At 38.8% G+C, this 27,266-nt stretch overlaps 2 protein-coding genes across 2 annotated transcripts in view; one reads left to right on the forward strand and one right to left on the reverse strand.

The window, feature by feature from the left end:
* LOC134534825 (carbonic anhydrase-like) overlaps positions 1–13,419 on the forward strand; it is a 57,241-nt gene extending 43,822 nt beyond the window's left edge. Inside the window, exons 5-7 of the mRNA XM_063373450.1 lie at positions 1,320–1,425; positions 7,838–8,068; positions 10,908–13,419. Of these exons, the coding sequence (XP_063229520.1) occupies positions 1,320–1,425; positions 7,838–8,068; positions 10,908–11,093 (523 nt within the window). The 3' untranslated portion in view covers positions 11,094–13,419. The remainder of the gene's footprint in view (positions 1–1,319; positions 1,426–7,837; positions 8,069–10,907) is intronic.
* A 2,194-nt stretch (positions 13,420–15,613) lies between these two features.
* On the reverse strand, positions 15,614–18,580 carry LOC134534834 (uncharacterized). Its single transcript, XM_063373463.1, has 2 exons — positions 18,465–18,580; positions 15,614–16,035 (listed from the first exon to the last, which is right to left on the reverse strand). The coding sequence occupies exon 2, from the start codon at positions 16,032–16,034 to the stop codon at positions 15,723–15,725; it is 312 nt and encodes a 103-aa protein (XP_063229533.1). The 5' UTR covers position 16,035; positions 18,465–18,580; the 3' UTR covers positions 15,614–15,722.
* Between the last annotated feature and the right edge of the window lie 8,686 nt (positions 18,581–27,266).

Genomic DNA, 27,266 nt, shown 5'->3' on the forward strand with positions numbered 1-27,266 from the left:
TTATATCACTTTCAGATCCCGACAGACGTTGTTCGCCAGTTTATAGTTATTTACCTAGTCTGTATGTAATTTAGACTTTATAAAGCAATATAGAAAAAAGCTGAAAAATAAGAGATTACCAATATTGAAAAGATTCCATTATCTAGCTAATGCTCGGCCTGCATTGCAATGCCTCATTCAGTTTAGTTTTGTAATATGTTTGAAGTAGTTCCACATATACAAATCATCTATCCATCTCTCTATATATATTTATCTCTATCTACATCTATATACATCTATGTATCTCTCTATCTCTATTTATCTCTTTATATCTACATATATACTTCCCACTATCTCTATATCTTCTATATATAAGTCTCTATATAGCTCAATACATCTATAGGTATATCTCTTTATCTAACCCATTTCATTCTCTATACCTCGCTCTATCTCAACTTATCTCTCCGTCTCTATCTCACTCTCTATATATATCACTCTATCTCTGTCTCTCTTTTATATTTAAATAAATTGTGTCATGCGTGCGCACTTATACAACAAAAACAGACGAAGTGCCGCTATATAAAATGAAAAAAACACATTTTTTTGACACGATTTGTGCTCCAACTATTGAAAAATAGTTATACCGTCTCAGTAACCTTCATGGGCATACGCATAACAAATCACCGAAATTTCATCGCAATCGGATGAATGGTATAGGAACGCATACGGCACAAACAAACGAAAATTAAAGACATGACAAACACATCAAACGATGGTGCGTTTAAAATTCAAGGCAACTCTATCTATTGACGAAGTTAAGAACAAAACTGTTATTAGCGCCTTTATTTTGCTAGCCGCTGCGAGCTCCACTAAGCGGACTGGTCTCACCAAGGAAAAAAATATTAATTTGCCAGACCTTACTATGTGTATGATCGTGTGTCAGACATAGAGAAATGACACTCACTCACTATTTGTATGTCTATGACCTATGATTTTTTCTGTTATAAAATGAAATTATCACTTTTTCACTCCCTTAGGAATGGAATTTCATATTAATATGTGGTCTATGTGTTAATCCAGGTTATAAGCTAGCTGTAGGCCAAATTTCATTCAAATCCATTCAGTAGTTTTTACGTGAAAGAGTAACATCCATCCATCCATACTTACAAACTTTCGCGTTTATACTATTAGTAGGATTTTATTAAAAATGTATTTCACTGCATTGCTTCTCGGTTCACCAACTTCTTATTATTAAAATTAACTATTTCTTAAACAAAAAAAATTTACATACACAAAAATTATACAAACATTAGTGTTACATAACCTTGTATTGTCTACAGGTGGCCACTGGAAATTCATCTGGTTCACTACGACCTGAAATACTCCAGCATTGCAGAGGCCGTGAAATACCGATGGGGTGTTGCAGTTTTAGCAATTCTTTGCCACGTGAGTCTGAGTTCAATCTTCTTAATTTATTTATTAGTATGGTGTTTGAAGTATGATAGTCGTTTTCTACTGACGCGAGCTTAATTTATATTTCAGTTTCATCTGAAGTGACAAACTCAACGAAATTATTTAAAATAGAACATTATTGTGCTTTTTTACATTTAAATAAAAGCTAGAAGGTTAGTGTTTTACGGTAAGTAATTATTCCGTTTACACACACACACACACACACACACACACACATATATATATATATATATATATATATATAAGTGAGAATGAAAAGAACTCTTCAGATTTCTGAAGGAAATTACAAACATCACTGGTTAATTATTTATTGACAATCAACTTTAGGTAACCAGTTTACATCAAAACAGCTAACACTCATTAAAGATTCCTACGAAATTATTATTTTTCGATGCATGGGTAAAATTTCCTCTGTTAAGGCGTTCAATTTTTTTTGAAAACAATTATTTGAAATCTGATCTTAAATAAAGACTGATTTCTAGAATTACATAAGATCTTATACAAACGTTTAAATATGTATATATATACATATATATATATATATATCATAATATCATAATTAATTTTTAACAGTAAAAATCCATAAATCAGATATTTATGAACGTTTTTTAAATGTGATAACATAAAATTGGCACAAAATTGCAGGAAAATCAATGTTTAGTTATTACGCTATAAAATGTCATGACCTGCAAACAAAAAGGAAGTTGGGATTTTGAACGTAGAATGAAAATAATATCGTATGACAGCTACCCTGATTTAACACATTATTTTTAACATACGCCGTTACTAGCTATCACTATATTATAGGAAAAAAACCTGATGAACGGACACAGAAAAGGAAAACGAAAAGTTAAATTCATATACAGCCAGATAATTCTGCGAAAGTTATTAGTTAGATCAATATCATAGCACAGACGAATAAAGACTGTCTGTGCTTGATGACGGGAGCAGATCTCAGTTTTCGTGACGTCCTAACTGCTTTGTCTTAGGACGCACACCGTAGTGTTGCCAGAGTATCTATTTGATATCATCATTGGGCTCCTCTGTTTGTCACTGTTTTGTCTGAGGTTGTTGTTGTTTGTCTGTATTATCTGTTCTGTTATTGTTGCAACTGTCTCGACGTTGTCCGCCCGCTGTGTTTGTTTATGGTGAGATATTGTTCTTACTAATTCCTTTCCACGGAATTCTCTGCTGTGTATATGCATTTAACATCACCTGATTTTGCTTGTTTTCGGTGTATTTGTATATTCATCTTTATTTATTTCGCTATATTTTTTTCCAGGTTTTCTCCGTGGCATAGTGTGTCCACCAGTAATGGCGTATGTCTTAAATAATGTTTTAAATCAACCTTCTCAATTGCAAGAATCATTCAAGGAACGTATTAACTATATTATGTACTTATTTTCTTATAGTAGACGCATCTGAAGCATTATACATCATCGTAGCAAAACACACACCGAGTGTACCATGACTGTAGTGTCGGTCGCTGTTTGTTTGCACCGCAGTGCGCTATTATTATCATTTTAGCGCAATTAATGTTTAAGTTAGTTTTTAATTGTTTACAAATATTTTAATAGGATAAGTATGGGGAAACTGGTAAGAAAATACGCGGGACAAGTGATGTCAGCGAACTTGGCAGCGTGTTGTGTACCTACGTTTCTAAGTAGTACAAAAGTACAAAATTCCATAGGGGGAGTTGCTTTCCCTCCCCCTTGTTTTTCTTTTGAAACCCGGCGCTCTTAGGCATTAGTCCCTGCCGCCCCGGGGCCCCCACGCAGTACGCCGTATACGCGATCGGGAAAGGTGTTAGAACTTGAGGCTGAAGCTACCCATCCCAGCATCCTCGGTCAGCTAAACAGACAGTTAGTTGGCTGTGTCCTTAGCCCTTAGACCTTATCAGCACTGCTGGCGCCTGCATCACACTGGGACCCCTCGGTCACCCAGGGAACCCGTGTTCCGGTGGAACCTATGCAACCTCTGCTAGCTGTCCAGGCTAGTAACTGGAGCTGTTTGCCGCTCACTGCGTCGACTAATCATCGGGCTAGGGAACCCTTGGAGTCTGCTCCAAGCGATCGGAGCACCACCACCAAGTGCGAAACCCACTCAATGTGATCCTGGGCCAACATAGGGAACCTCAGCTGTGAGTGACCACTTTCACACGGATCATCCCGTACTACTACCAGTTTCGGTGGTGTCTATAATTGACTGCTGGTTCCCGGGCGGGGGTCAGGGCGCAGAACGACCTTGGTAAGCCACACGGGGACTGGAGCGTTCAGCATACCTTGGTTTCTACATAGATCCCTGTCTCCCTCTCCAGGGATTTACAGCCACAAAGCCCGTGTGCGCCATATCCTCCGCCAGCAGAAAGACGCCATTCCATAGGCTTTGGGCCTCACCGCCGAGGCGCATTAGTCGAACCCCCAGAGAGGTTTCAGTCGCATCTGCTGTTGCCCGCGGATTCAGCCCATTCGCCATTTCTGGTTCCCCACCAGGCAACTGAGGATGCCTGAGGCAAGGGTGCTGTTTTGCTGATCTTTCGATCACCCAGCGGTGCCACGAGGAGGCAGAGGATTGCCATGAGTGCGGAGAGGCTATGTATTCTCATCCATGCACTCATTCCGTAGACCTGTTGGATCGTGAGAACCGGCAACGATTCCCACACCTCCTTCCTCGCAGGGGAATATAGTTACAGCAGTGGCATCTAGCGGCGTGGAGTGTAAAATAGCTTGAAAGAATTGCAGTAGGTTTTCTCGCGCTTCGCCAATGCTAATTGGCCAGAGTTCCCCATATTGTCCTATAACGGTATTTGCTGTTTACTTTCTTCTTATGTAGATACATGAGCTGACTGTAAAGTTGTCCACCACCAGGCCTAAAAACCGACCCTGTTACCTTAATACTCAATCAAAATTAATTATTCTAATTACGAACAAATGTTTGAAAATTCATGTTTTCTTTAAAAATATATTAAAAACATTTTTATAAATATATATTTTTTTGTCATAAAGGCAGGGCCATTTAAAGAGAGCGCCATCTATTGACAATATTTATAACTAACACGCACGAAAGCTGTTGGATTTTTTTTTAAATTCTTTACTCAAGTGTAGTCGATCACGTGAATATGTAATCCGAATTAATTAAACGTTTTTGAACACATTTAAGTACCACAATCATTTATAACTTAATTTCTAACATAATTTATTTAACTTTTATTTCATTACTTTTAGCGTTTGCAATGTTACGTTATACTTCTAATTTCAATAACATTGACATTATGTTTTATATTTTTACACGCTTTATATTAGCTTCACCTGTATGTTTGTTTGTATGTTTGTAACCGACTCCTTTGGGTGCGATTTTGACCCACTTTAAACGGCCAGATTTCATTCAAACCTTGTAGATTTATCGAGGACCGATGACAATACACTATTTTGATAAGATTATTCCATTATTCAATTTGCAAAATAAGATTTTTGTCAATTTATATAATTTCACAAGAAAGAGTTCGCACATGAGCAAAATGGTTTTCTTTACAATGTGCGAACTCTTTTCTTTCAGTTTGTCTTTGGCGCGATATAAACAAAGCCTACTAAATATTGTGACATTTAATTAAATGAAAAGTGAGAATGGGTTATGTTTATTGTGAGCAATATACTTTCTTGAAGAGAATGTTATCTATATTTGTAAAAATATGAAGGAAAAAAAACCCAGAAATAAGGGCTTTAAATGTTGTTTCTTTCGTTAAATAGAGAAACAAAATTACGTCTGTTTCATTTTACCAATTAACCAAGAGTGAAATATTATTATAAAATAACATTTTATGCAAATATTTCACGAAACATGAAAAAATTGAAGTTTGATTTTGCTGTGAAACCAACAGCAGATGGGAAATCAAACATCATATGCATAACCTCAATAGCTACACCTGATGGGTAGATTTTTTGAAATTCCACTCGAACACCAACCTGCAAATCTACACCAAGCAGTTACAAATACTCCAAACTATGCCAAGGTCAGTAACTCATTAAATAAAAGACATCAAACACGGAAAATATGGATAAGTTTGACAGATGATATACCAGAAACATATTTGGATAGAGAGCAAAACTTACAGTTTAAAGATTTTTACCTGGAAGAAATTGAGGAAATAATTTTTAAAATAAGCTTAAAACAATAATGAATGAAAAATACTAGTATTATTGTGAAAAAAGCGTGGGGCGCTTTGTATCATATTTATTGTACATTGAGCGCCCGATGGTAGAGCAGCCGACATGTCATCGGAAGGCTCTGGGTTCGAATCCCAGTCCGGTCTATCCGAATTTTTCTCACATATTGTATACACTCTCATTGAGCAGGTCATTTCCTCATCCTTTCTTAATCCTTATCCTTCCCAAAATTCCTGTTACGTAAATGTGGAACGCTTCACGTAATAATTAATCCGTAACTCCCATCCTTTCCTGCTTCACAGCATTAATTTCGTACAGTATGTAAGACTGGTCGGTATCACTTGTTTGTCAATAACCTTATACCATTAAGTCTCACTGTATATACTGATAACGTTAAAATTTTTGAATGGCTTCTAAAATCGATATTTGACTATCAATACAGCTGTACACATTAATAATTTGTAAAATAATTACAGTTACTTATAGTTATCACGGAATTAATAGTAGATTAAAACAAATAAAAGTTTAAAAAAATAAAAAACACGCTTTTATAAATAAACAAAACTAAAAAGTAAAAAATAAATAAGAGTTTTAAAAAACTAAAAAACACGCTTTTATAGAAAATCCAACTAAAAAATAGAAAATAGATTTTAATTAATTTAATTTAAAAATAGTGTAAAATAAAAAAAATGTATTTTATTTAAAAAAAAAGCGTGGGGTGCTTTTTAAGATATTATCAAAATGATAATCCTTCTACTCATATCTGTCAGTAAAATAATTATAACTATTGACACCATGCACCCCACGGTTTTTTTAAATAAAATATTTTTTTTTTATTTTTAAATTAAATTTTTTAAAATTTATTTTATATTTTTTAGTTGGATTTTCTTAAAAGCGTGTTTATTAGTTTTTTTAAACTCTTATTTATTTCTCGAAATTTATGCGATCGAGTCACGAAGAAGTTGCTTTTATAGAACATTGTAATTATTACTTTAATTATAAATCTTAACGCTAATGAGGGATAAATTAATGTTGCAAGATTAGTGGTAACTCACTTAGGCGAGTGTTAAATTCATTCACTCCGCTAAAACTGTGCTCATACTCCGCATTAACCTCACATCTTCTGATAAAACCATGCCTTCCCCAATGATGAGAAAACAATTCCCAATAAAAGTATCCTTCGCCAAGACCTTTAACTGGCTCGCTGCGCTGATGTTCCCTGCATAGTGTCTACCATGGAGGTAAAGAAGTAACGGAGTTGGTGTGTACAATATTTGCCTTGTTAATACTATAAGTCGAAATGAGAACCATCCCTCACCCACATTTCTTATCTGCCATAGCAAAACAGTTTTTTGGTTGTAATGAAGTTTAACATTAATTTCTTGCGAGTGAGTTATCATATTAATGGATTATTATTTTTTGACGTGACGTCTAATAAATCGATGAACGCAGGCTGCACGCACGAAAAAGTGTCCCGTTACGCTGTGTCCCGTTACGCTCATTGTACGCTTGCGCCGCATCTATCTCTCTTCCACTCGATTGGATCAACCATCGATTTGACTTTTTCGAGGCACATTAAACTTGAAACACTCCCATTCGTTTCCTACTTTTCCTATCATCGTCCTATCCTTAACAGAATAACACAGATTGGAAGAAGTTAAATAGCAAACATGTATGAAAGTTATAGTTAGAATAATCTCTTCGTTAAAGTAGTAAACATATCTGACTTAATGAATGCAAATAAAAGTAAATTTATCAATTAAATTGTTTATTTCATTTCACTCCTTCTTTGTATCCATACAAAATAGTGATAATTCAATAAAAAATGATTCAATTTTATTCATAAAAGTGTGCAATCATTTCAACAATGTTTTGTTATGACGTTGTCTCGTTAAACTATCGTCCGTAAACCGACTTTACAGACAACCAATTTTTGAATTATTTTCCGAGTTTATAGGGTTGCAGTTACAGATTGTCGATATGACGGCCGAGACGGCTGACAGCATGTCGGATGCTGGTGGTGTGTTGACTGTTCTGCAATGCCTCGATGGTCGGTGCAGCGAGAGAACACGGCTAGGACTCTGACTGGGTTACAGTTACAGACTGTCAATATGACGGCTGGGACGGCTGACAGCATGTCGGACGCTAGTGGTGTGTTGACTGTTCTGCAATGCCTCGATGGCCGGTGCAGCGAGAGAACGCGGCTGGGACCTGGGTCGCAGGAGGACGAGCTGGGAGGCGAGGCGCTGGGCCCCTTGCTGCGCGCGGTGGGCCAGGTGGAGAGGCAGGTGGGCGCGACCACCAGGCTGCCGCAGAGGCAGGCGCCCGCCTCCTTCCTGCCGCGCGACCTCGCGCGCTGGTACCGCTACGAGGGCTCGCTCACCACCCCGGGCTGCGACGAGACCGTGGTGTGGACCGTGCTGCGCGCCTCGCTGCCCGTCTCCCGCGCCCAGGTTCGCGCGCACCCAGGGCCGGCGCGTCCGTACAGGCTTTGAATATATATACTGTATAGAAGTCGCCAGCCCAGGTTAAAATTTCTAATACGGTTTTGAGGTAGTTGTTTAATTCACCGCCGCAATCGCCACCATCTCTAGGGCATCGACTTGTGGTGGTCCCTAGCGGACAAGTGTCGAAATCTCCAAACACCCCTTCCCCCTCCTGTTGAACGACGTTGAGCTGCAGTGAATTATGGATGAGGGGTGCGGGAAATGACAGCGGGCGACAGCGCTGCGCTCTAACGTGTAAATAACAACTAAGACGATACAGGGCGTTACGGCAACGCACTGCAGCGGTGAAGTTCCCAAGCTGCTCATCATACGCTTCTGAAAGATGTAGAGTAAATCCTATCCACTCGCGACTTCTATACAGTATATATATTCAAAGCTACAGGCGAACCAGGCAACCGCCCAGGGGCGCCAAGTAGCTGGGGGCGGCGCAGCACGACACATAACAGCTCATATCATATGTTTAACGATTATTAAAACTAGATGAAAATGGATTTTTGTAACAGTTTGGAATGTTTATATTGATATAAGTAATTATTTAAAGTCCACGGTGACCTGTTTATGATTTGTAACAAGTAAAAAAGTAAAAAAAAAAAAACACAAGCCTGCTCACGTTTGATTGTTGACAAAATCTTAGGCTTAAGTGATGTAATTTGAGGCAAGGAAAATTTTTTATGTGGTATCCGGCCCGGGGGGGGGGGGGGAATTAAGGTTTTTCGCCTAGGGCGCCAATTGACCTTGCACCGGCCCTGCATGCACCGACCCTCCCTGTGTGTTGTACGTGAATACGTGTACGTAACAGGTCACATTTTATATACAAAATATAAAATACGCTATTTAATTTTAACACCATATATATTCACTGTAACCACTTTACATTAATGTTTCATACATGTAATCGATAGATTTTGACGAGAGATGACGAGTGAAACTCAAACGAACGTCGTGGCTTCTCCGGGTCAAAAGTTATACTAAATGGAAATCTCGAAACGCAGCAAAATGACACCCAAAATTCGAAGCGCTTCCCCCTCTAACCGCGCGCGATGCATCACAGTCCTCGCATAGCGTAACGAATTATTTGATCCTTTAGCTATCAAGTGGTGTAATTAAATTTTGGATGGAGATGATAGATATGTAGCTGTAACACCAAACTGTAGCCCCCGATTTTGTAATCATTCGTTTTTTGAATTGCCTCTCACTATGGAAGCAATTTTAAAGACGTATTCACGTCAAAATAACCACCGCCATGTTTTCCCAACTACTGGTTCACAACAACACACAGTACGGACGTGCACATGGGAGGGAAATTAATATATATATATATATATATAAAATATCGGTTACGGACGCATGGCGCAACAGCAAATCAGAGTAGAAAAGGAAGCCATTTCGGTGGGACTAGAAGACTGTTCATACTTGCCAATCACATTGTGTCAAATAATTGTCTTGATTCCTGCTTTAAAAATAATTCATCTAGCAATTACAACATTCATAAATGATAAAAGTTTCGGGGTTAGAACAGTTCAGTTAAATAAAATTTTTGTGTAACCCTTATTTATATTTAAAAAAAAAACTGTGCTCCCAAATTGTTTGTCAGATGTCCAAGATAATCATTTGGTAGTTAATATAGTTACTTACACTGCCAACAGATGTCGAATACATCCCGAAATTACATTAAAATTTCAATTGTGAACCGATTTCGCACCAGTCGTGTGCTTGTCCTGCTAGCCACTCGCTTACGTTTTTCTTCTTAAATGTGAACCCAGCCTTAGCTCGACAACACGTTGCTCCGTGTGACCAATGAAAGCCGAGTACTTATTGGCTGCGGTGGCACACAAACCGATACGAGTCTGAAAATTCATTTGTTAGTAGTGTTAACAGGACTCAGAATTATTTGTGTAATGTGCAACCGACGTATCCGCAACCCCAAGGCCTCATCACACTCACTTGTTCGGTGTTGCCATAGAGAGCCAGTGTAACAAAACATGAAGCCAAATAGCAATGAAGTGAAGCCACTCTCTTCCTGGTGGTTACACTTTCCGTTCCACTCCTTTTTTTCCTTGCGCTACTTTACGTTACTTTGCCTCGACTCACTCTGTCGGTTGTAAAGAAGTTTCACTTCTAATGGTAATGGAAAGGCTTATGTATTAACTTTTACAATTAAAATTAACACAGTAGGTATAATAGCCAATAGCCCGTGAATGTCCATTCCTTTCAGGGAATCCCTCTTATTCCCCAAAAATAGCAGGTTGTGAACTGTTGCCTCGTCTCTGAAAATAAACTTCATGGGCAGGTCATATTCACCGTCATATTCACCGTGAATGTTCACTAGCACCACGGAGCAGGTGTTTTCCGCGGAGCGAGTCACCGTAACCCGTGGAAAGAAACTTCCAGAGATTCCCTAACGGCCCTGCCACACTGTCGAATTTTCGCTTTCAACACCTTCCAATATGTTGTGTCCAATAAATATGGTTGATTATGACATCACCGACAGTCACAGGCACAGCGATGTTTGTTTGACAAGTTGAACGACCTGAATTTCCTTCAAATATATTGCACACAGGACTAGTTATTAAATACCCTTAGGAATGAAATTTCCTAATTATATGTACTCTGTGTCACTCTACGGTCCATAAACTATTGATATGTAATAAAAATATTTCGCTACATTGCTGCATGAAAGTAGGCCAATCCGACAAACACACTTTACATTTAAACGATTGGTAGATTTTAATTAATTGATGAAGTAGATACACGAGGTAACGGATCGCCTCGTGGCTGCCCGCAGATCGCCCACTTCCAGCGGGTGCTGTCGAAGCACGGGCGGCTCCAGGCCAACAACCGGCCACTGCAGCCGCTCAACGGCCGCGCCGTGCACCTGCAAGATGGGCCGTGGAATGCGGCGGCCGCAATGCCCGAGACGAGAACCGCGGGGCTGGCGGCGCTGGTCGCGCTCCTGGCGGCGACACTCTAGACTGCATTGCCGATCCGGCCGCAAGCTGTTTGTTCACGGGAAGCCTACGATTCACTCGTCCTCCTGGACATACCCGAATACTCGCGTTGGCAAGCCTTCTTTTCACATACGAGAGAGCCAAACCCGAAGTTCCCCGAAGTTCATGTTCGCTTTTTTTTTCGTACCACAACAGGTGTATTGGTGTATTTATTTGGGGGAAACCGTTTACATGATTTCACAGTATCTTTAATGTAGCTATCCTACCCAAATAAACCTCCACAATGTTTTAAAGTATTTATAATGTAGCTAATCTTACCTAATTGACCATTAGTTATCATGAGTTGTATATTTATTTACAATGAACAAAAAAAACAACCGAAGATGCACGATCGGGAGTTTGGCTCTCTCGTCTGTTGAAAAAAGGCTTGCAAATGTGAGTATTCGGGTATGTCCAGAAGGACGAGTGAATCGTAGGCTTCCCGTTTGTTCACGGCTAAATCTCTTTTTTTTAAAGGCCCGTTCTACAATGGCACGTTAACGAAGATAGATCTCCCTGACCAGCATTTTTACAATAGCGCGCAGACGGAAACGGACCTGTGTGACCAATAGAATCCAAGGATTTGGCTGCGGTGGTAGCCATGTTTGTTTATGTTGTAAATACGTGAAAAATGTATAGTGTTATACTATTACTTCCTCGTTTATATTTATTTTATGTGAATTCTTTCTGTGCTAAACTCTTGAAGCATAATATACAGAGTGTCCGAAAAGTCTTCTCCTGATTACACTAATAACATCGGCTCGAAGTAAGATAAAAATATGAAACTGGTGACAAAATGTTGAGAAACTATCCAAGTTTTTTTTTTAAACATCAGTACACGTCCACGTGAGCCTCTTTGGTAGCACGTAGCACATCTAGTCGATATTCAATTTCCGTCCACACATTAGCCAACATCACTGGAGGGATCGATGCAATGACTCTGGTTATCTGGTGTTGCAGGTTTGCAATATCTGGTACATATGTTAGGTAGACCTCGTCCTTGAAATAACCCCATAAAAAGAAGTCTAATGGGGTTATGTCAGGAGAGCGTGAAGGCCAAACCGTTGGTCCATCACGACCGATCCATCGTCCAGGAAAGGCACGGACCTCCAAACCCCAATAAGGTGGTGCACTGTCTTGTTGAAACATGACATCGGGGTGATACTCAAGCAGCTGAGGAACAGCATAAAGTTGTAACATGTCCAAATACACTGGAGAGGTGATGGTTGCCTCAGCGAAGAAGAATGGCCCGATAATTCTGTCATGCAATAGCGTGCACCAAACATTCACTTTTGGACTTCCTCTGGTACACTCCATCACCTTGCCAGGGGGCTGTGAACCCCAAATTCGCACATTATGGCAATTCATTACTCCACTGACAAAAAAGGTCGCCTCGTCAGATAAGGCAATTCATTGTATATAGCCATTATCATCCTCCATACATTTCGACCGCAAATTCATATCGACATGTACTGTCATTGAGCAACAGAGCCTGAACGATTTTCACTTTGTATGCACGAAACATTAAAAGTTTGTGTAAGATATCATGGAGAGAGCTTTTTGGCATCTGCAATTTACGTGAGGCCCTTCGCACCGATTTCTTCGGACTTCGCAGAAATGACTCTCTCTCAGCTTCCACACTTTCAGCTGAGGTTGATGGTCGACCAGACTTCGGAAGGTCAGCAACCGATATTACGGTCTTAGAATCCTCATACCACGTCTTAATGCTCTTGACATCAGGGGGAATCTTTCCATATGTGGTCTGGAAGTTTCTATGCACTGTTATTGGTGATCGTGTCTCGTGGTACCACAGGAGCCGCCCCTTAATGTCAGGCGCTAGGTATTAATTGCGTGACAGGTAGGTGTTACACACTTCAGTCAGCAGATGGTATGCAATTGAACGTCCGATGACCCGTGCATCCTAATCTAAAGGTATTTTAACTCACGAAATCGTCCAATACTTTACTATACAACTAATCAAAACCTTCACAGATTAACAGGAAGGCAACGAAGTCACTCTCCCTTCAAATTCTGTTGTCGCTAGAGTAAAAACTGTGTAAAATTTTACATGAAACTGTTGATTGTTTCATCTCCTCTTAAAAGTTTACTAAAAACATATCATTTCATACATAACGATTTGTGAAACAATGTTTCCTTCTTTCTTGCTATATAAAATTGTACATACATAACTTTATTATTCTTAAGTGATATAGCAATAAGTAATTTAATAAACTTTGTTTATTTTTTTTAATGTTCGATAAGAGGATAAAATGTATTAAACTATGTATATAAATAAACTTTATGAGAAAATATGTGTAACTTTAATTAATTTTTTTACCATTATCTTTGAAAGATTTGTGCAATGGGAGTGCATGACTTTATGTAGGCTTTTGGACATACTCCATTGCTTAGCACATGTATGTCTGCAGAAGAAAACTACAAAAAAACACAAATGACAAAAAACACAAATTAAGCAAAAATTGCTGTTGTCAGGATTTAACGCCACACAATATTCCACAACAGGAATATGGTCAACAAACAAGGAAAAAACTAAGAAAAATGTACTAACAGAACGAAAAAACCCCCACAAATGATTAACTGTAATAGAAGTTGTGTGTCTCAATGAAGAGTAAAATGTAATTCCATATGAGTTAGCAAAAATGACTGAAGCTATCCTGATCACTGCGTATCCTATACAGTGAATTAGGAGCCAAAGGGAATTTTCTTGAGCTATCTAGTCAACTGACCAAAATTCCACTAATTTCTACCAGTAGGGTCACATGGATGGTGTTATGCACAAATGAGTTAACCAACAAAAGGAAAAAAGTTATTGAACTAATTGTGTAGGTAAAATAACACTTTTATTTGAGCTAATTTTTTTTAACCGACATTTCTTGCTACTATGCCATCTTGCGACCAAACATTCAACGCACTGCTACAATACCGGTTATTGTGTGTTCAACTTTGAACTCAATTTACTCAGTTGAAAATGTTTGTGGGTTGGGCCATTTTTACATAACACCGTCCACATATACGTTAATTTTTATCTCGGCTGTTGAGAATGTTCATATTCTTAGTCAGTACATTGTGGAATTATTCGATAACATCTATATCAAACTTAGTACTGTGAGATAATTATTTGAAAGATGTTCAAAGGGTTCGGTTGATGCACATAGTGCATTTCCCATCGCATGACACTTATTTTGGGCAGTGTACATTTTTCATCCTCCGTTTAAGTACCGTTACCTTGTCCGCCAAAGATAGCTCCCAATATTTGAAAGCCAGTTACTTCTCTCTAAATAATTACTACACATAATTGCAATCGCAGGCATGAAAAAAAATATACATGGAATATAAATGTTAGTTTAAAGCGTTATTTAATATGCATGCCAAGCCCTCCATATCCAATTAATAAATAATGTATATCGTAGAAATTGTTATAACAGTTTTTTTTACTATTTATAATAAAAACTTTACCATATACAATTTGCTTAGTAAAATAATTTAAATAAATTATATTAATGTTTAATGAAAGCTAGGTATATGATTAATTTTGAGGTTTTTACAACTGCACCATATGCTAGAATATTAAAAAGAAAAAAATTAGACAGCAGTACTCGACTGATATACTAGAATATGATAGGCTGTCCGGTTTCTCTGGAATCCATGAACATACTTTTAGATATATCGGAATTTCTTATTGTTTTCTAGTCGAAAAGATGCAAGAGTCATTAAACTATACTCACCAGTGTAGGTATGCTGAAGGCTAACATAAAATTTTAAGAACATATACTTTAATCTATGGTGATTTGTACAATGTGGTAGTGTTAATGTTATCTATAATTTTCATTATTTTTTAATAATTAAATAATAATATAGTTTTTGTATAACATTCATTGTGTTTATTAAATCATGTACCTACACAAGACAAAACTTAATATGCGAAATATTTTTTGAAACTATATTGCTTTACTATTGTCAAAAATAAACTCCAGTAAATTACATTACTTTAAAACCACTTTAGGTTTGTGTGCATTTTTTAAAAAGACAGTGTACAAAAAATCTACGATTTCCAAAACAATATAGGTATGGAATATATAAAACACGATAAGCCAATGCTACTGCAACATGTACTAAAAAATTAGGTCAATGTTATTATAAGCTCTTACTAACTTGCAGCCAATAGAGAAAAATTATCATTTTTAAACAAATGATTCATCTAGGCAATTGTTCATGCTTGAAAATTGTCATTATTATGAATTTAATTAATTATATAAAAAACATAAACCATATTTCAAGTTGAAAAAAATTAATCTTAATGCAAAATGAACCCTCTATACCAAACTATTAAAACTGTTCAAAAAATATCCATTAAAAATCAGTCATTAACAAAAAAAAAAAGTCCATCTCTGATATAAATGTCAAATAAATACCAAAAATCATTACGCATATAAACAATAGCACGATTTTCACACTTCAAATTAAAAAAAATAAAGATAAATAGTCTGCTTTTATATAGCTGTATGTTTAAACCAATCTTTTTAAAACATTTAACAAAAACAAAATAAACGATAAAAATATAACAAATACAAATAATAGTGGGATGCCCGGCATCAGGCAGGCCCACGGTTGACGAGGCGCTGAACCTGCCTCGCCAGCAGCACTAGTCGCTCCAGGCGGCCTCGCTTCCCCCGTGTCTTCTCCCGGGCTGCAAGGCTCGGGCTCGGCGCTGCGGGAGGCTGCACTGCAGGCATGCCGGCCTCTATCGCAGCGCAGTAGCTGTCCCGCCGGCGCAGCCTGCGCGGCCTGGCCTGCGGAGCGGCTATCAGCAGCAGGTTCAGCGCCTCTGCTGCGCTGTAGCTGCTGCGCCACCGCACGATGGCTCTCGGCGCGGCGTCCACGTCTGTCTCCAGACACACCGCCATCCTGCGACACGTGCAGTTCAAGTGTAGTACACCACAACACTTGCACAACATTGCTACATTTACATTTCTCACAAAGCACTTTTAATCAAAATAACTACTTTCCAACTAAACTACTGGAAATGAATATGTGAATTGGAATGAATATTATATTAGTAAACTATTAATTTTTCAAAAATAGTCATTATTATTACTATATACTTACTACCAAAATTTCGGCACCAAATTCATTGACTTTAATGAGCATATTGATCAGTTTCGTAAACTGAATATTATATAAAATACAATTAATCAAATTTGACGAAAAAAATAATTTTTGCTGCCCATTTTTACTATGAAATACTTGATATAAACCTTCAGAAAATCTTTCTGCAACCTGCTAGAGCAAATAGTTTTTAATTACTTTCATGACTATTACTTCTGTTTTTTTTTTTTTTTTTTTTTTTTTTTAGCTTTTGGTTATGTTATATTCTTTGCAAATATATTAACACTAAGTCTGTCTTAAGGCTCTTGTCACATTGTCTAATTATCGCTTCCAACTCCTTCCAATAAGCTGTGTCAAATAAATTTGAAGTGTTATGATATCACCGAAAACGTCATTAACGCAACCATGTTTTTTTGTCAAGTTGGATGACTGAAGTTTGCATCAAATATTTTGTTTGTACGATGTGCTCTAACATATGTTGAATGTTGGATGTAATCGGCCAATCAATATCGGGCCTAGCGAGAACGGAAATGACATCACTTTCCATCACAACGGTTCTTTAAATTGACGAAGAGGACATGTGCGATTGAAGAGTTTATTAATGTTAAAGAACTAAAATAAGTTAATGTGAATGTACGCGAAATAATTTTATGTATATAAATAAAGTTATGTTTATATAACTTTAAAAAAATCACAGTATATTTAATTCATATGAAACTAATATTATTGCGATTTAAATTTAAATCCTTTTTTCAATAACGGTTTTAAAGAAAATTAAATATTATTCAAAATCTCATAAAGACTACGTTGTTAAATAAAATAAAGCAACATGACAGAAGCGTCAATAAAGCATTAATGAAATAACATTTGTCAAAAAAATTATTAAACTAGTACTTAAACATTCATTAATATAATTTTTGTACTCCTCTATAAACCCAAATATTTTATAAACTGGCGTCAGTTTAATATACAAATTTATTTAAGCGTAAATCTTACGAGAAATAATTCATTTCTGAGTTTAGCAGAAAACCATTGTTTCGCAATTTTTTTGCGAAATATAAAAATTAAAATTTTAAATAATTGGAGTTATGCTGGAGCCACGATGCCACAACGAACACGACACGTCAGGACCGACACGCTCAGTAGCCAATGGGATACGAGGTCGCCGTGACGTCAACTCGATGGTCCGCGAGAAGTATATATTCTAGTTCTAATTTCGTCGTGTCGTGCTGCACGACGGAATGTAAAAGGGAAACCTTACAGAACTAAACTTTAAAAAATATTTACATACTTAGTAAATATTAACGTTAAAAAAAACGAAATTCGTTTTACGTTTGGGTACACTGTCACACTATAGAGTGAATTATAATGTTTATTACATTTTATTTAAATATTAAAATAGTTAACGGCGGAACTATTTTCAGTCCCTTGTATACATACCTGCTGCTTGAATTTAAAATAAACTTAATTTCAATTTATGCAATAGATGAATAAATTTTATATTGTTATGCACTTCACAGCGAAAAAAAAAGTCTTCTATAGGGCCTACAATTGTTTTGTGGCTAATTATATACTGCATTATAAGGACGTATTTGTCTTGAAATTTATACCGAGAGTTATTTTAGAATTCGTCGTGTTAATGTCGTGATATTGTGACCCTACGCCATTAACTATTTCGTGCTGGAACGGAGTAAGACGCCTAAACGGATTAAATCGGGTAGTGTTAAACGTGGCCTTGTGACTTCAGCTTTACAATTGCATGTTAATAACTAAGAAATAAATTTTTATTTAAAGATAATATTAAAAGATTTTTATTTGATACTCAAAAAATGTCTTTACAAAAACGTTACTTAAAATTTGATAAAAAGTAATTATTTTTAAATAATGTGATTTATATCCTGCCACAGCTCCCGTCTTCACTTGCATTCATAACGCTGCGCCGGTTTGTAAAAGAACAATACACGCTAGTAAGTAAATTAAAAGTTTAAAGAATCCATAAAAAAATTGCAGTGTACATATTATCTACATGACTGTGGTTCTCTACTATTTAATATGCGTTATTTATAAAGCTTCGTGAGTATTTTTAAACGTTTTAGGTTTGTTTTTGCAACCCGGCCTAAAATAACGTAAAAGTTTCATATTTAGAAAAGTTAAAACGTAACTTAACGGGACAGTGTAAACCACGATAAAAAAAAGAATTTAATGTAAAAATTGAAGTATGTACTTACTTTTGAATCGGTCTAGAAATCTGGTTCTCCAAATACCTAATATTGCGACTTGAAAAAATCTTCGTATCTCGGCTCTATTATCCGTCGTTAACTAGCAACTAAGTATAACAGATGAAGGCACCGTTAACAATGAATGGAATTATTATTTCCGCTCACTTATATACATTGGACCAAAGAGATTGTTATTTATGTAGAAACAATTATGTCGAAAATAAAGACAACATTAAACCAAAGAATAAATTACACTATATTTTGATAGATATTGTAACGAACTTAATCAAGGTCCCGGCTGCGCAGGTTCGGTGCTGGCTGGCGGCCCCGCACGGCCTCTGACGTCACGTGGCCGCCACTGACGTGAGACATGCTACGCGCGCCTAAAGGATTACAAGAGTCATCTTTACCCCCCATCCCCCTCGACCAATTGGGGATCCCGCGGGTCGGCCGGAGATCACGCGGCCTGTCACGTCAACCTTTCTCGACGCTTTAGGCGTCAGGTCGTCTTGGGATGAGGCGCCTGGCCCCAGCGGCGCTCGTGAATTCTGGAAGGGCACGTGGCTCTATATAAGGCCGGACGCCGGCCTTCGCGACCGTTTTCCGTGGCGAGAGAGTTTCTCGGCTATAGTACCGCGAGTGAGGCGGAACCAGGACGAGGGTCTCGGCGATAGTGCCGCGGGTGCGGATGAGTAGGGTGAGGGTCTGGGAAATAGTGCCGTGGATGCGGCGGACTGTGGGAAGGGTCTGGGCGATAGTGCCACGAGTGCATCAGTGTCTGAGCGAGGGTTCGGGCGTTAGTGCGGTTGGTGCGGCGGAGTCTGGGCGAGGGTCTGGGCGATTGAGCTGCGGGTGCGTGTGAGTCTGTGAGGGTCTTGGAAATAGTGTCGCTCGTGTGGCAGTTTCTGAGCGAGGGTCAGGGCTTTTGTGCCGTGGGTGCGGCGAAGAGTATGGGGCACAGTCGCGTGGACTGTCTGGGCAAGAGTGTTTTAGGGTAAGAAATTTTCTCAGCGATATTTTGATCCTGGCGATAGTGCCGTGGGTGCGGCGGAGTGCTGGCAAGGGTCTGGACGACAGTGCCGCAGGTGCGGCAGTGACTGGGGTAGGGTCTGAGCGATAGTGCCGTGGGTGCAGCGGAGTCTGGGGTAGGGTCTGAGCGATATTGCCGTGTGTGCGGCAGAGTCTGGGCGAGGTTCAAGACGTGGGCCTTGGTGATAGTGCGGCGGGTACGGCGGAGTCTATGGGCGAGGACCTGGGCGATAGTGTCGCTGGTGCGACGGAGACTAGGTGAGGTTCCGGGCGATAGTGCCGCGGGTGCGGCAGTGTCTTTGCGAGGATTCGGGCGATAATGCCGCAGGCGCGGTGATGTATCGGCGATAATTCCGCAGTTGTGGCGGAATCTTTGCGGTGGCCTGTGTGATAGTACCGCGGGTGCGGCGGAGTCCAAGCAAGGGTCTCGGTGGTAGTTCCTCGGCTTCGGCGAGAGTCCCGAGCAAAGTTCCTGAGCGAAGCGTCGAGTGGATCCTCGGCGAAAAAAAAAGTGCGACGGAGTCTCGCGACGGAGGACCACGAGGGGTGCCGCGGCGAGAGTTGCGTCAGAGGTGCGGCCCAGCGAGGTGTGCGGTGTGTAGAAACCGAGTGACTGGGGAGTAAATATTTTTAAGTGTAATTGATTTAGGCATTTTTAGAAGATTTTGTGTTAGTGATGTAAATATTGGCAATCAATAAAACAGTGTAGCAAAAAATATGTTTGGGCTATCCTTTTACGAACACAGTAGTTTTCTAACAACGATTATATTTAATAATAATAATAATAATATAATGAAATGACAATTAAAAAACATCGCAGAATAAAGTGATCAAGTGGCACATTTTTTACCATATAATTTTATGTAAGTATAGTGTTAAATTTTAAACATAAATTACAGAAGTCTTTTTTCTATTTTTGAAATAGTTCTTTATTATTTATTTACCCACTGCAACAAGTTAAGATACCAATCAAACATATTTCACGGAAAGATATCTTTACTCTTTAGTCTAACATTATATGATTAACATAAATTAACCGATATTTAAATTTTAAATTTTCATTTTACTGCTGTTTGAGAGCAGACATCTCTAAATTTTTCTGAAATAAATGTTTTTGAAAAAAAAATATTATGTATACAAGTAGAGCAGTTTAGCAATTTCTAAGACCCCCTTTTCTTTTAACGTAATATAAATGTTCTTACCTAGCATAAACTAAATATTAAATTATTAATTATTAACCTAAATAAATAACGAGAGAAATGTAGAGTTATGTTTACCAAATATGTTGACCGAGACTGGCCTGTTTTATAACACAAAAAATACATGTTCATTTTTGTATGAGAGCATCACACCTTCATCACCAACTTTGTGTCTTGATGGATTTGGTTTAGTAAGAACATAAGTATCACTTAATACTTGTTTATACTAACTTGTTAGGTAAGGTATTTCTACTTCGCTGTGGTGTGGGCGACTCTCAGATGTTCTCTCGCTGCAGCTGTGTGAGGGTTGTCCACGTGACAGTGACAATGCTGACAGACGGGTGCAGTGTCTGCCATGACACCAGTACCGGGCAGTGATAGCTACCCACAAGACACCTAGCGAATACGCCGCAAATGTGTGGAATATTCCAAACTCTTTGTGCCCAACTCTTCAGTATCAGAAAGATTCTCACCAACATCAACCAGGGGAAGGAAGAAGCTGTGTCCTGTTGCACTGTGACGTAACAATATCCGCTCATAGGTGAGAATAGTCATTGCAACTGGGTCCGAGTATGCCGACAGTGACACAACCATTTAAGACACGGGCGATTATACCGGCAGCGACTCTTGAGACATGACTAATGTCTCGCGAGAGGAGTCATGAAGCTAATAGTATTTACTTTAAGGCGATTTCATTCGAAGTAATACTGTTTTTAGACGCGTTAAAAAAATAATTAGAATTAATTCTTACGATGCGCGCGCACGAAAATTTCACAAGTTGATAAAAAATACAATTTTACGTTATATATATGTGTGTGTTTTAATATTATTCTATAGGGATTAATATTGAATTATTGTTCATATAGTTTAAAAAAATAATTAATTGTGAATATTCGTGATATATATTGCTTCTAATTTTTTTTCAAGTATACTTTTAACTGTATATTAAATTTATGGTTTAAATTATACTTCTCTAGGCACATTATGAAATAAAGAGATTAAATTTTTACGATGCGAACTCCGCATGCACCTAAATTAAATAAAGAAAACAAGCTAAATAAAAATAAAAATTATATATGTGATTTATAATTATATATTTTAATAATTAATATTGAAGACTAGTCCATATAATAAAAAACATATATTCTTATATAAACTAGTGTTAGAAATTGGGTTTTAAAATGTTTTAAAGTTTGTTTAAATAACTAAATTATGTTTCCGTATGTAAAACGATGTTAAGTTACTTGTAAGCTTCCATTGACGCTGGAAGGGAGTGTCTGTGGAGGGTTTAGTTGTCTTCTGGCCGTTTAGATGGGAGTGTTTGTCAGATTATAATTCCGTATGTATAATTTATTTGCTTAATCAATTATAAACAGTTATATTATTCTTTAATACATAATTCAATTAACAAATTAAAATAAAATTCAGCATATTTAATTATTTTCTATGTAAATTAATATAAATCACAATAATTTTACTAAATTAAATATTTATTTTTATACACATGTTTGTATTAATATTGAATACTGAATTATTAATTAAATTTCTTAATTTGAGTACTAAGATTTTTTATAATGACTTTACAGACCTTTGATTATATTATTTAATAATTTTTGCCAGCAAAATTAAAGTCAGTTTTTTATCAGACCATGTAAGTATAACTTCTAACGCGTGTACGTAAGCACACGCACCACGCGTGGCTGCTGTGCAGGTCTGGACCGCGACACGGCCGGGAGCGCTGGGCGGGCCGGGACGAGCCGGCGGCCAGCAGCTGCGGTGCTGGAGCGGCGACGAGCGAGGTCGCCTGGAAGACGCCAGGCAGCTGCCCTGTGCTGGAGACTCGCCGGGCGAGCAGGCGAGCAGGCGAGCTGGAGCAACGAGGTCGCATCGCCTCGACGCGGCAAGGCGGGGAAGGGCCGGCTGTTACGTCCAGGCTGGAGGATGAAGCTTTCAAATATGGTCGTACGGATCTGTATTACAGCTGTTTAAGTAAGGTCCGATACATGTAAATGCTGGTGAAGAGTAATTACTCTCTTAAATACATACTAACCTCAAAGAATAATAAATTAAACCAATAAGTGTTAAGAATTTCCATTGAGAGAATAAATGAACGATCGCACTTTGAGAATAGACACTTCTTGTCGTTTCACGTGTTTGAAAAAAGTAAACACAAAATTAAATTTTTTAAAATAATTTTGCAGGTTAAACTGCTTAAATCCATTTTTGCATGCTCGTGAAATATAACCTAACATTTTATTTTGCTTTAAATATTACCTAGCCTGCGATTTAAAGGAATAAATATTTTGGTGTTTTTATGGTTCAAGAAAATTTAAGCCAGCTGAAACAGTTTTTATACAAAAAATATTTTTGTTTAATTTTCTTCTTTATAAAGTTAAATTCGTTTAATAATAGTTATCTGGAATTATTTTCTAATTTACTTATCTTATTTCTACAACACAAACATTCGGTTTTAGATTATTATTCTAAGCGACGTCACAAGCGTCTGCTATGTGTAACGGATGTAATTGTGACGCCCATAACGTCCTCGTTCTGGTGATCCCAAACGTTGACTTGTGATGTTAGTCCCCTGGTGGCATACCACACGCAACGCTCCTAGTTGCGCAACAGCGAGAATCTTTCATGCCTGAAGAGTTATGCTACACGCCTTGCACCTCGTCTCAGTCACGTGGTCGAAAGCGGGGCCACAGTCGAATGTTCGTCGGCAAGTGGGGGTATATAAACCCCTCGCCGAGCAGTCGGCAGGCGAAAAAGAGTTCCAGCTGCGCTTCAGTCGAGGAAGGATGTGTCCCGGAGCAGCTCTTCCAAAACTTCGAGATCGCAGCTTCAGCTGTGGCTAGCACTTTTTAGTGCTACCCAGCGCTCGTCGCATAAGCTGAGGTTAGCACTTATTAGTGCTACCCAGCGGTATTGAATGGTGCCCGTGTGCTTAATGCGCACAGGCGGTAACGGTCAGCCGTGTAAGGTATAAGTTGTGACGACCAACGAACTTGGCAACACCCGGGGAGTTAGATCCCTTGAAGCCTAGCCGGAACCCGGCTAACTTAGCCCTGGGGTATGGTCAGTGGGTGGACCCGAGCGCCAGGTGACCAAAGACTAAAATGACTAGTGAATCTGTCGAGACGACAGATAGTGAGGCCCCTTCAGGGCCTAGAAACGACCAATCCAGTGGCTGGGCAGTAGCCACTGGCAAACGAGCCAAGCGCCTGCACGCGGAGGTGTCCGGTGCGGGCAGTGACGACGTGGCGGGCCCTAACCCCCGCCCCCAGCAGCCAACAATCACGACCGAAACAAAGAAAGCGCTTCGAGTAAAGCCCCTGTTCGTTTTTCTGGAACAAGGGCACCAGTACCCGAGGGTGTACACAACCCTTAAGCAGGCAGTGTCAGAGAAGTTCACGTGCTAGAACCGCGGCCGTGACGAAATACAAGTAAATGTTGCGGCCATCCCCGATTACCACAGGGCAGTGAAAGCCCTGCAGGCAATAATTGGTGCACAGCACTCCGCCATCCTTCGGCACTATATGGCAATGAGGCAATCGGCGAACAGGTCGCCGATGTGGCTTGAAGATCGGAGAGATGAACCGAGATGTAGCAGCGTCCAGCACCGGTACAGCGGCGAAGTTGCTCCCACGACAGGCGGGAGCGGCAGCCCCTCCGTACACGTATGTGTTGCGGGCGGCGGTGGCACCAGGGGGCCCCGCCGAAGATTCTAGTCACGCAGAAGATGGCCCTCAGGAAGCAGTGAGAGGTCGGCACCGGCACAGCCCCACAGTGTCAAGGGGCGGCGGCGGACTCACGGAGACCTGAATGCGGGCCTCACGGAATCAGTAGCACGCCATACCAGACAGGGGGGGGCGGTGAAGGTGGCGACGGCGGTGGCAAGACAGCGGGCGGCTGATCTGTCTCTCACACGGCGGGGCCCAGCCAAGGGGGAGATCAGCACACAGAAAAGCAGTACAGCAGACAAGGCGCTGGCATCATGCGCCCAAGGCAGAAGGCGGGCGGCTCTCACAGACAGGCTACGAAAGCTGCATGAGGGAGAGGGAGCGGCGGCGCCTCGCAGTGACGTCTCTAGGCTAGGTCGGCAGCAAACAGCAGCAGGTGATGGCGCAAAGATCCGTCCAGGCCAGGCCAGCAGGGTAGAGGGGCAGGGGAACGGCGCGCCAGTCTGTAAAGGAGGTCCGCCAACAGCACCGCATACACACACACACACACACACAAACAATATATTACCTAGATGTGTGTGCCCATTAGTTAAAGTACATGTGCTAAAAAAAGGGAAGCTTCCCAATCCGCTTCAGTGGTGGAAGCATAAAAAGCATGTTTACTCCGGACTTTATGAAATCATGAAGATAAGACTGTGTGTCGTGGCAACGTCCGTTCCATGTGAAAGAGATTTTTCCAAGAGTGGTCATATGGTATCTGAGAGGCGAAAAAGGCTTAAGTTAAAGAATGTTTCAAAAGTGATTTTTCTCAACTTTAATTTGAAGTAATATTTCTTCTAGTAACTGGAAATTTCTTTACGCGAGACAGTGAGAGTAACAGATTCTGATATAAAACTATATTATCAAGTTGAAGAAATTAATCAACAGGATATTTACTCTCTATTGGCAGTGATGTATATAAATGTAGACCTACACATTTTGAGAGAAAAGGAGACAAGTGTTCAAGTGTTATTTCTACGAATCAATGCGAAGACACATAAATGAAGTACAGTATTCAACCAAAAAATGGTGAGTGTGGTTCACATTTGTCTTTAATTTCCCTGTTATTTTTAATTCACATGGTTTGTTAGTTTTTTTTAATTATTTACAAAGTTTTTGTATGTTTGTGTGAAAAATTAAATTATTATAATTGCTTTAATTGTTGAATAAACTAAAAAATTAAATCTTTAAAATTAAGTATTTTGCTCTCAGCGACAGAATGAATAACAATGTATAACGTATTTTTTTCGACTAGTTAAAAATAAGAATCAATTAATAAACAAAACAATTAATTTAAATGAAAAAAAGTGTGAGATGCTCTCATTTTCCTTAATAAATAGACATTAGTGATATAAAATGGATATCAAGCACCCTACACTTTTAACTTATAAAAAAATATTATGTTATACTGAGTTGTAGTTCATTCTGCTGCTGTGAACAAAGGCTTAAACTTATAGATTATTTAGTTCATTAAAAAATATAAGTACATTTTATAACTTTTTTTAATTTTTAATTTATTAAAATAATTTTTTTTAATAGATTTCCCGTAATGCACTACAAAATCAATCATCAATGTCTCGAAAATTTTGGGGGAAATTAACCCCCCCCCCCCCTTTTTTTTTCTGTTTTCTGCAAGGCGGCCCAATATAGCCTGAAGACGTAGAACACGTACATACTTTTACTGTCCCGACTCCCGACTTTCAAAAATTGGGGGCAAATGCCCTTCCCCTGAAGGACGACAAAAGGGTGTGACGAGGAGGGGGGGGGGGGGGGTTGGAGTTGGAGGACCCCGCATGGCTCGGAAACACTCCAGATCAAAAGAAGAGAAAATATTTTCAAAAATTTGAAATTTTTGGGGGGGTGGCGGGGGGGGGGGGGGGAAGCGAAGTCAACTTCGGGCAAATATCCCACCATATCCCGAACTCATGGATATAAAAACAGCATGGTTATTGTCCAAAACATAAAAAAAGTGGTTATTTGTCCCTTTTACACCCCCCTTTTTTTTCTATAAAATTTCAAATAGTTACGACAATTCGAAGTACTTTAAAATCGACTTACAAGTTTTTTTTTTTAAATTAATTATTTATTTTAGTTACAAGTGAAGCTAATAAAAGTGTGCTGAAAATAAATTCTTAACTGCAACTAACAGTTTACATTGGCAGTTCAGTTAATTTTCATTTAACCCTATTTTCCATGATCAAGTATCATTTGCTGTTGTAAAAACGTGCAAGCTAAATTACCAATCACTCCGAAACCCGGCGTCATGATTCATTTCACGAATCAGAATGGCCGAATGGCCGGTTTTCATCTCGTTCTTTCGCCGTTTCGTTCTTCTGATTCCCGACGATTATTTCGTTCTCATCTAGTTCTTTGATTCCCAACGAGCCATCTCATTCTTTGATTCCCGACGAGTCATCTCGTTCTTTGACACATAATTCATATGTCGAAGTCTCAAATTTCGTTGTAGGACCTGTCAAAAATGTCACCTACTATGATAGGATGATTATGTGGCTTTTTTACATTGAAAGTTTTTGTGCATGTAAATATCCTCTTCAAACAACTCTAGAATACAGAGAAATGATTTTCGCAAGAGTTTTATACACCAACTTAGCTCAAAGTTACTGAGCCCTCATTATTTGGAAATTATAAAGATGATAAAATAGTAGGTACGTATAATCATTTTGTTTGTGGTATTTTTATTTTACTTCCACCCATTTAAATTTTTTTTAATGTGACTTGTAATGCAATTTAATGCACTGTGTTGTATAATGCTCCTGAAGGAGAATTTACAAACCAACCTTACTTCTGAAAAAGTAAAGGTAGTATATATTTTTAAAATTTTCTATAAACGTTTTTTTAGA

Source organism: Bacillus rossius, chromosome 1 (assembly GCF_032445375.1).
Source record: "Bacillus rossius redtenbacheri isolate Brsri chromosome 1, Brsri_v3, whole genome shotgun sequence".
NCBI lineage: Eukaryota > Metazoa > Arthropoda > Insecta > Phasmatodea > Bacillidae > Bacillus > Bacillus rossius.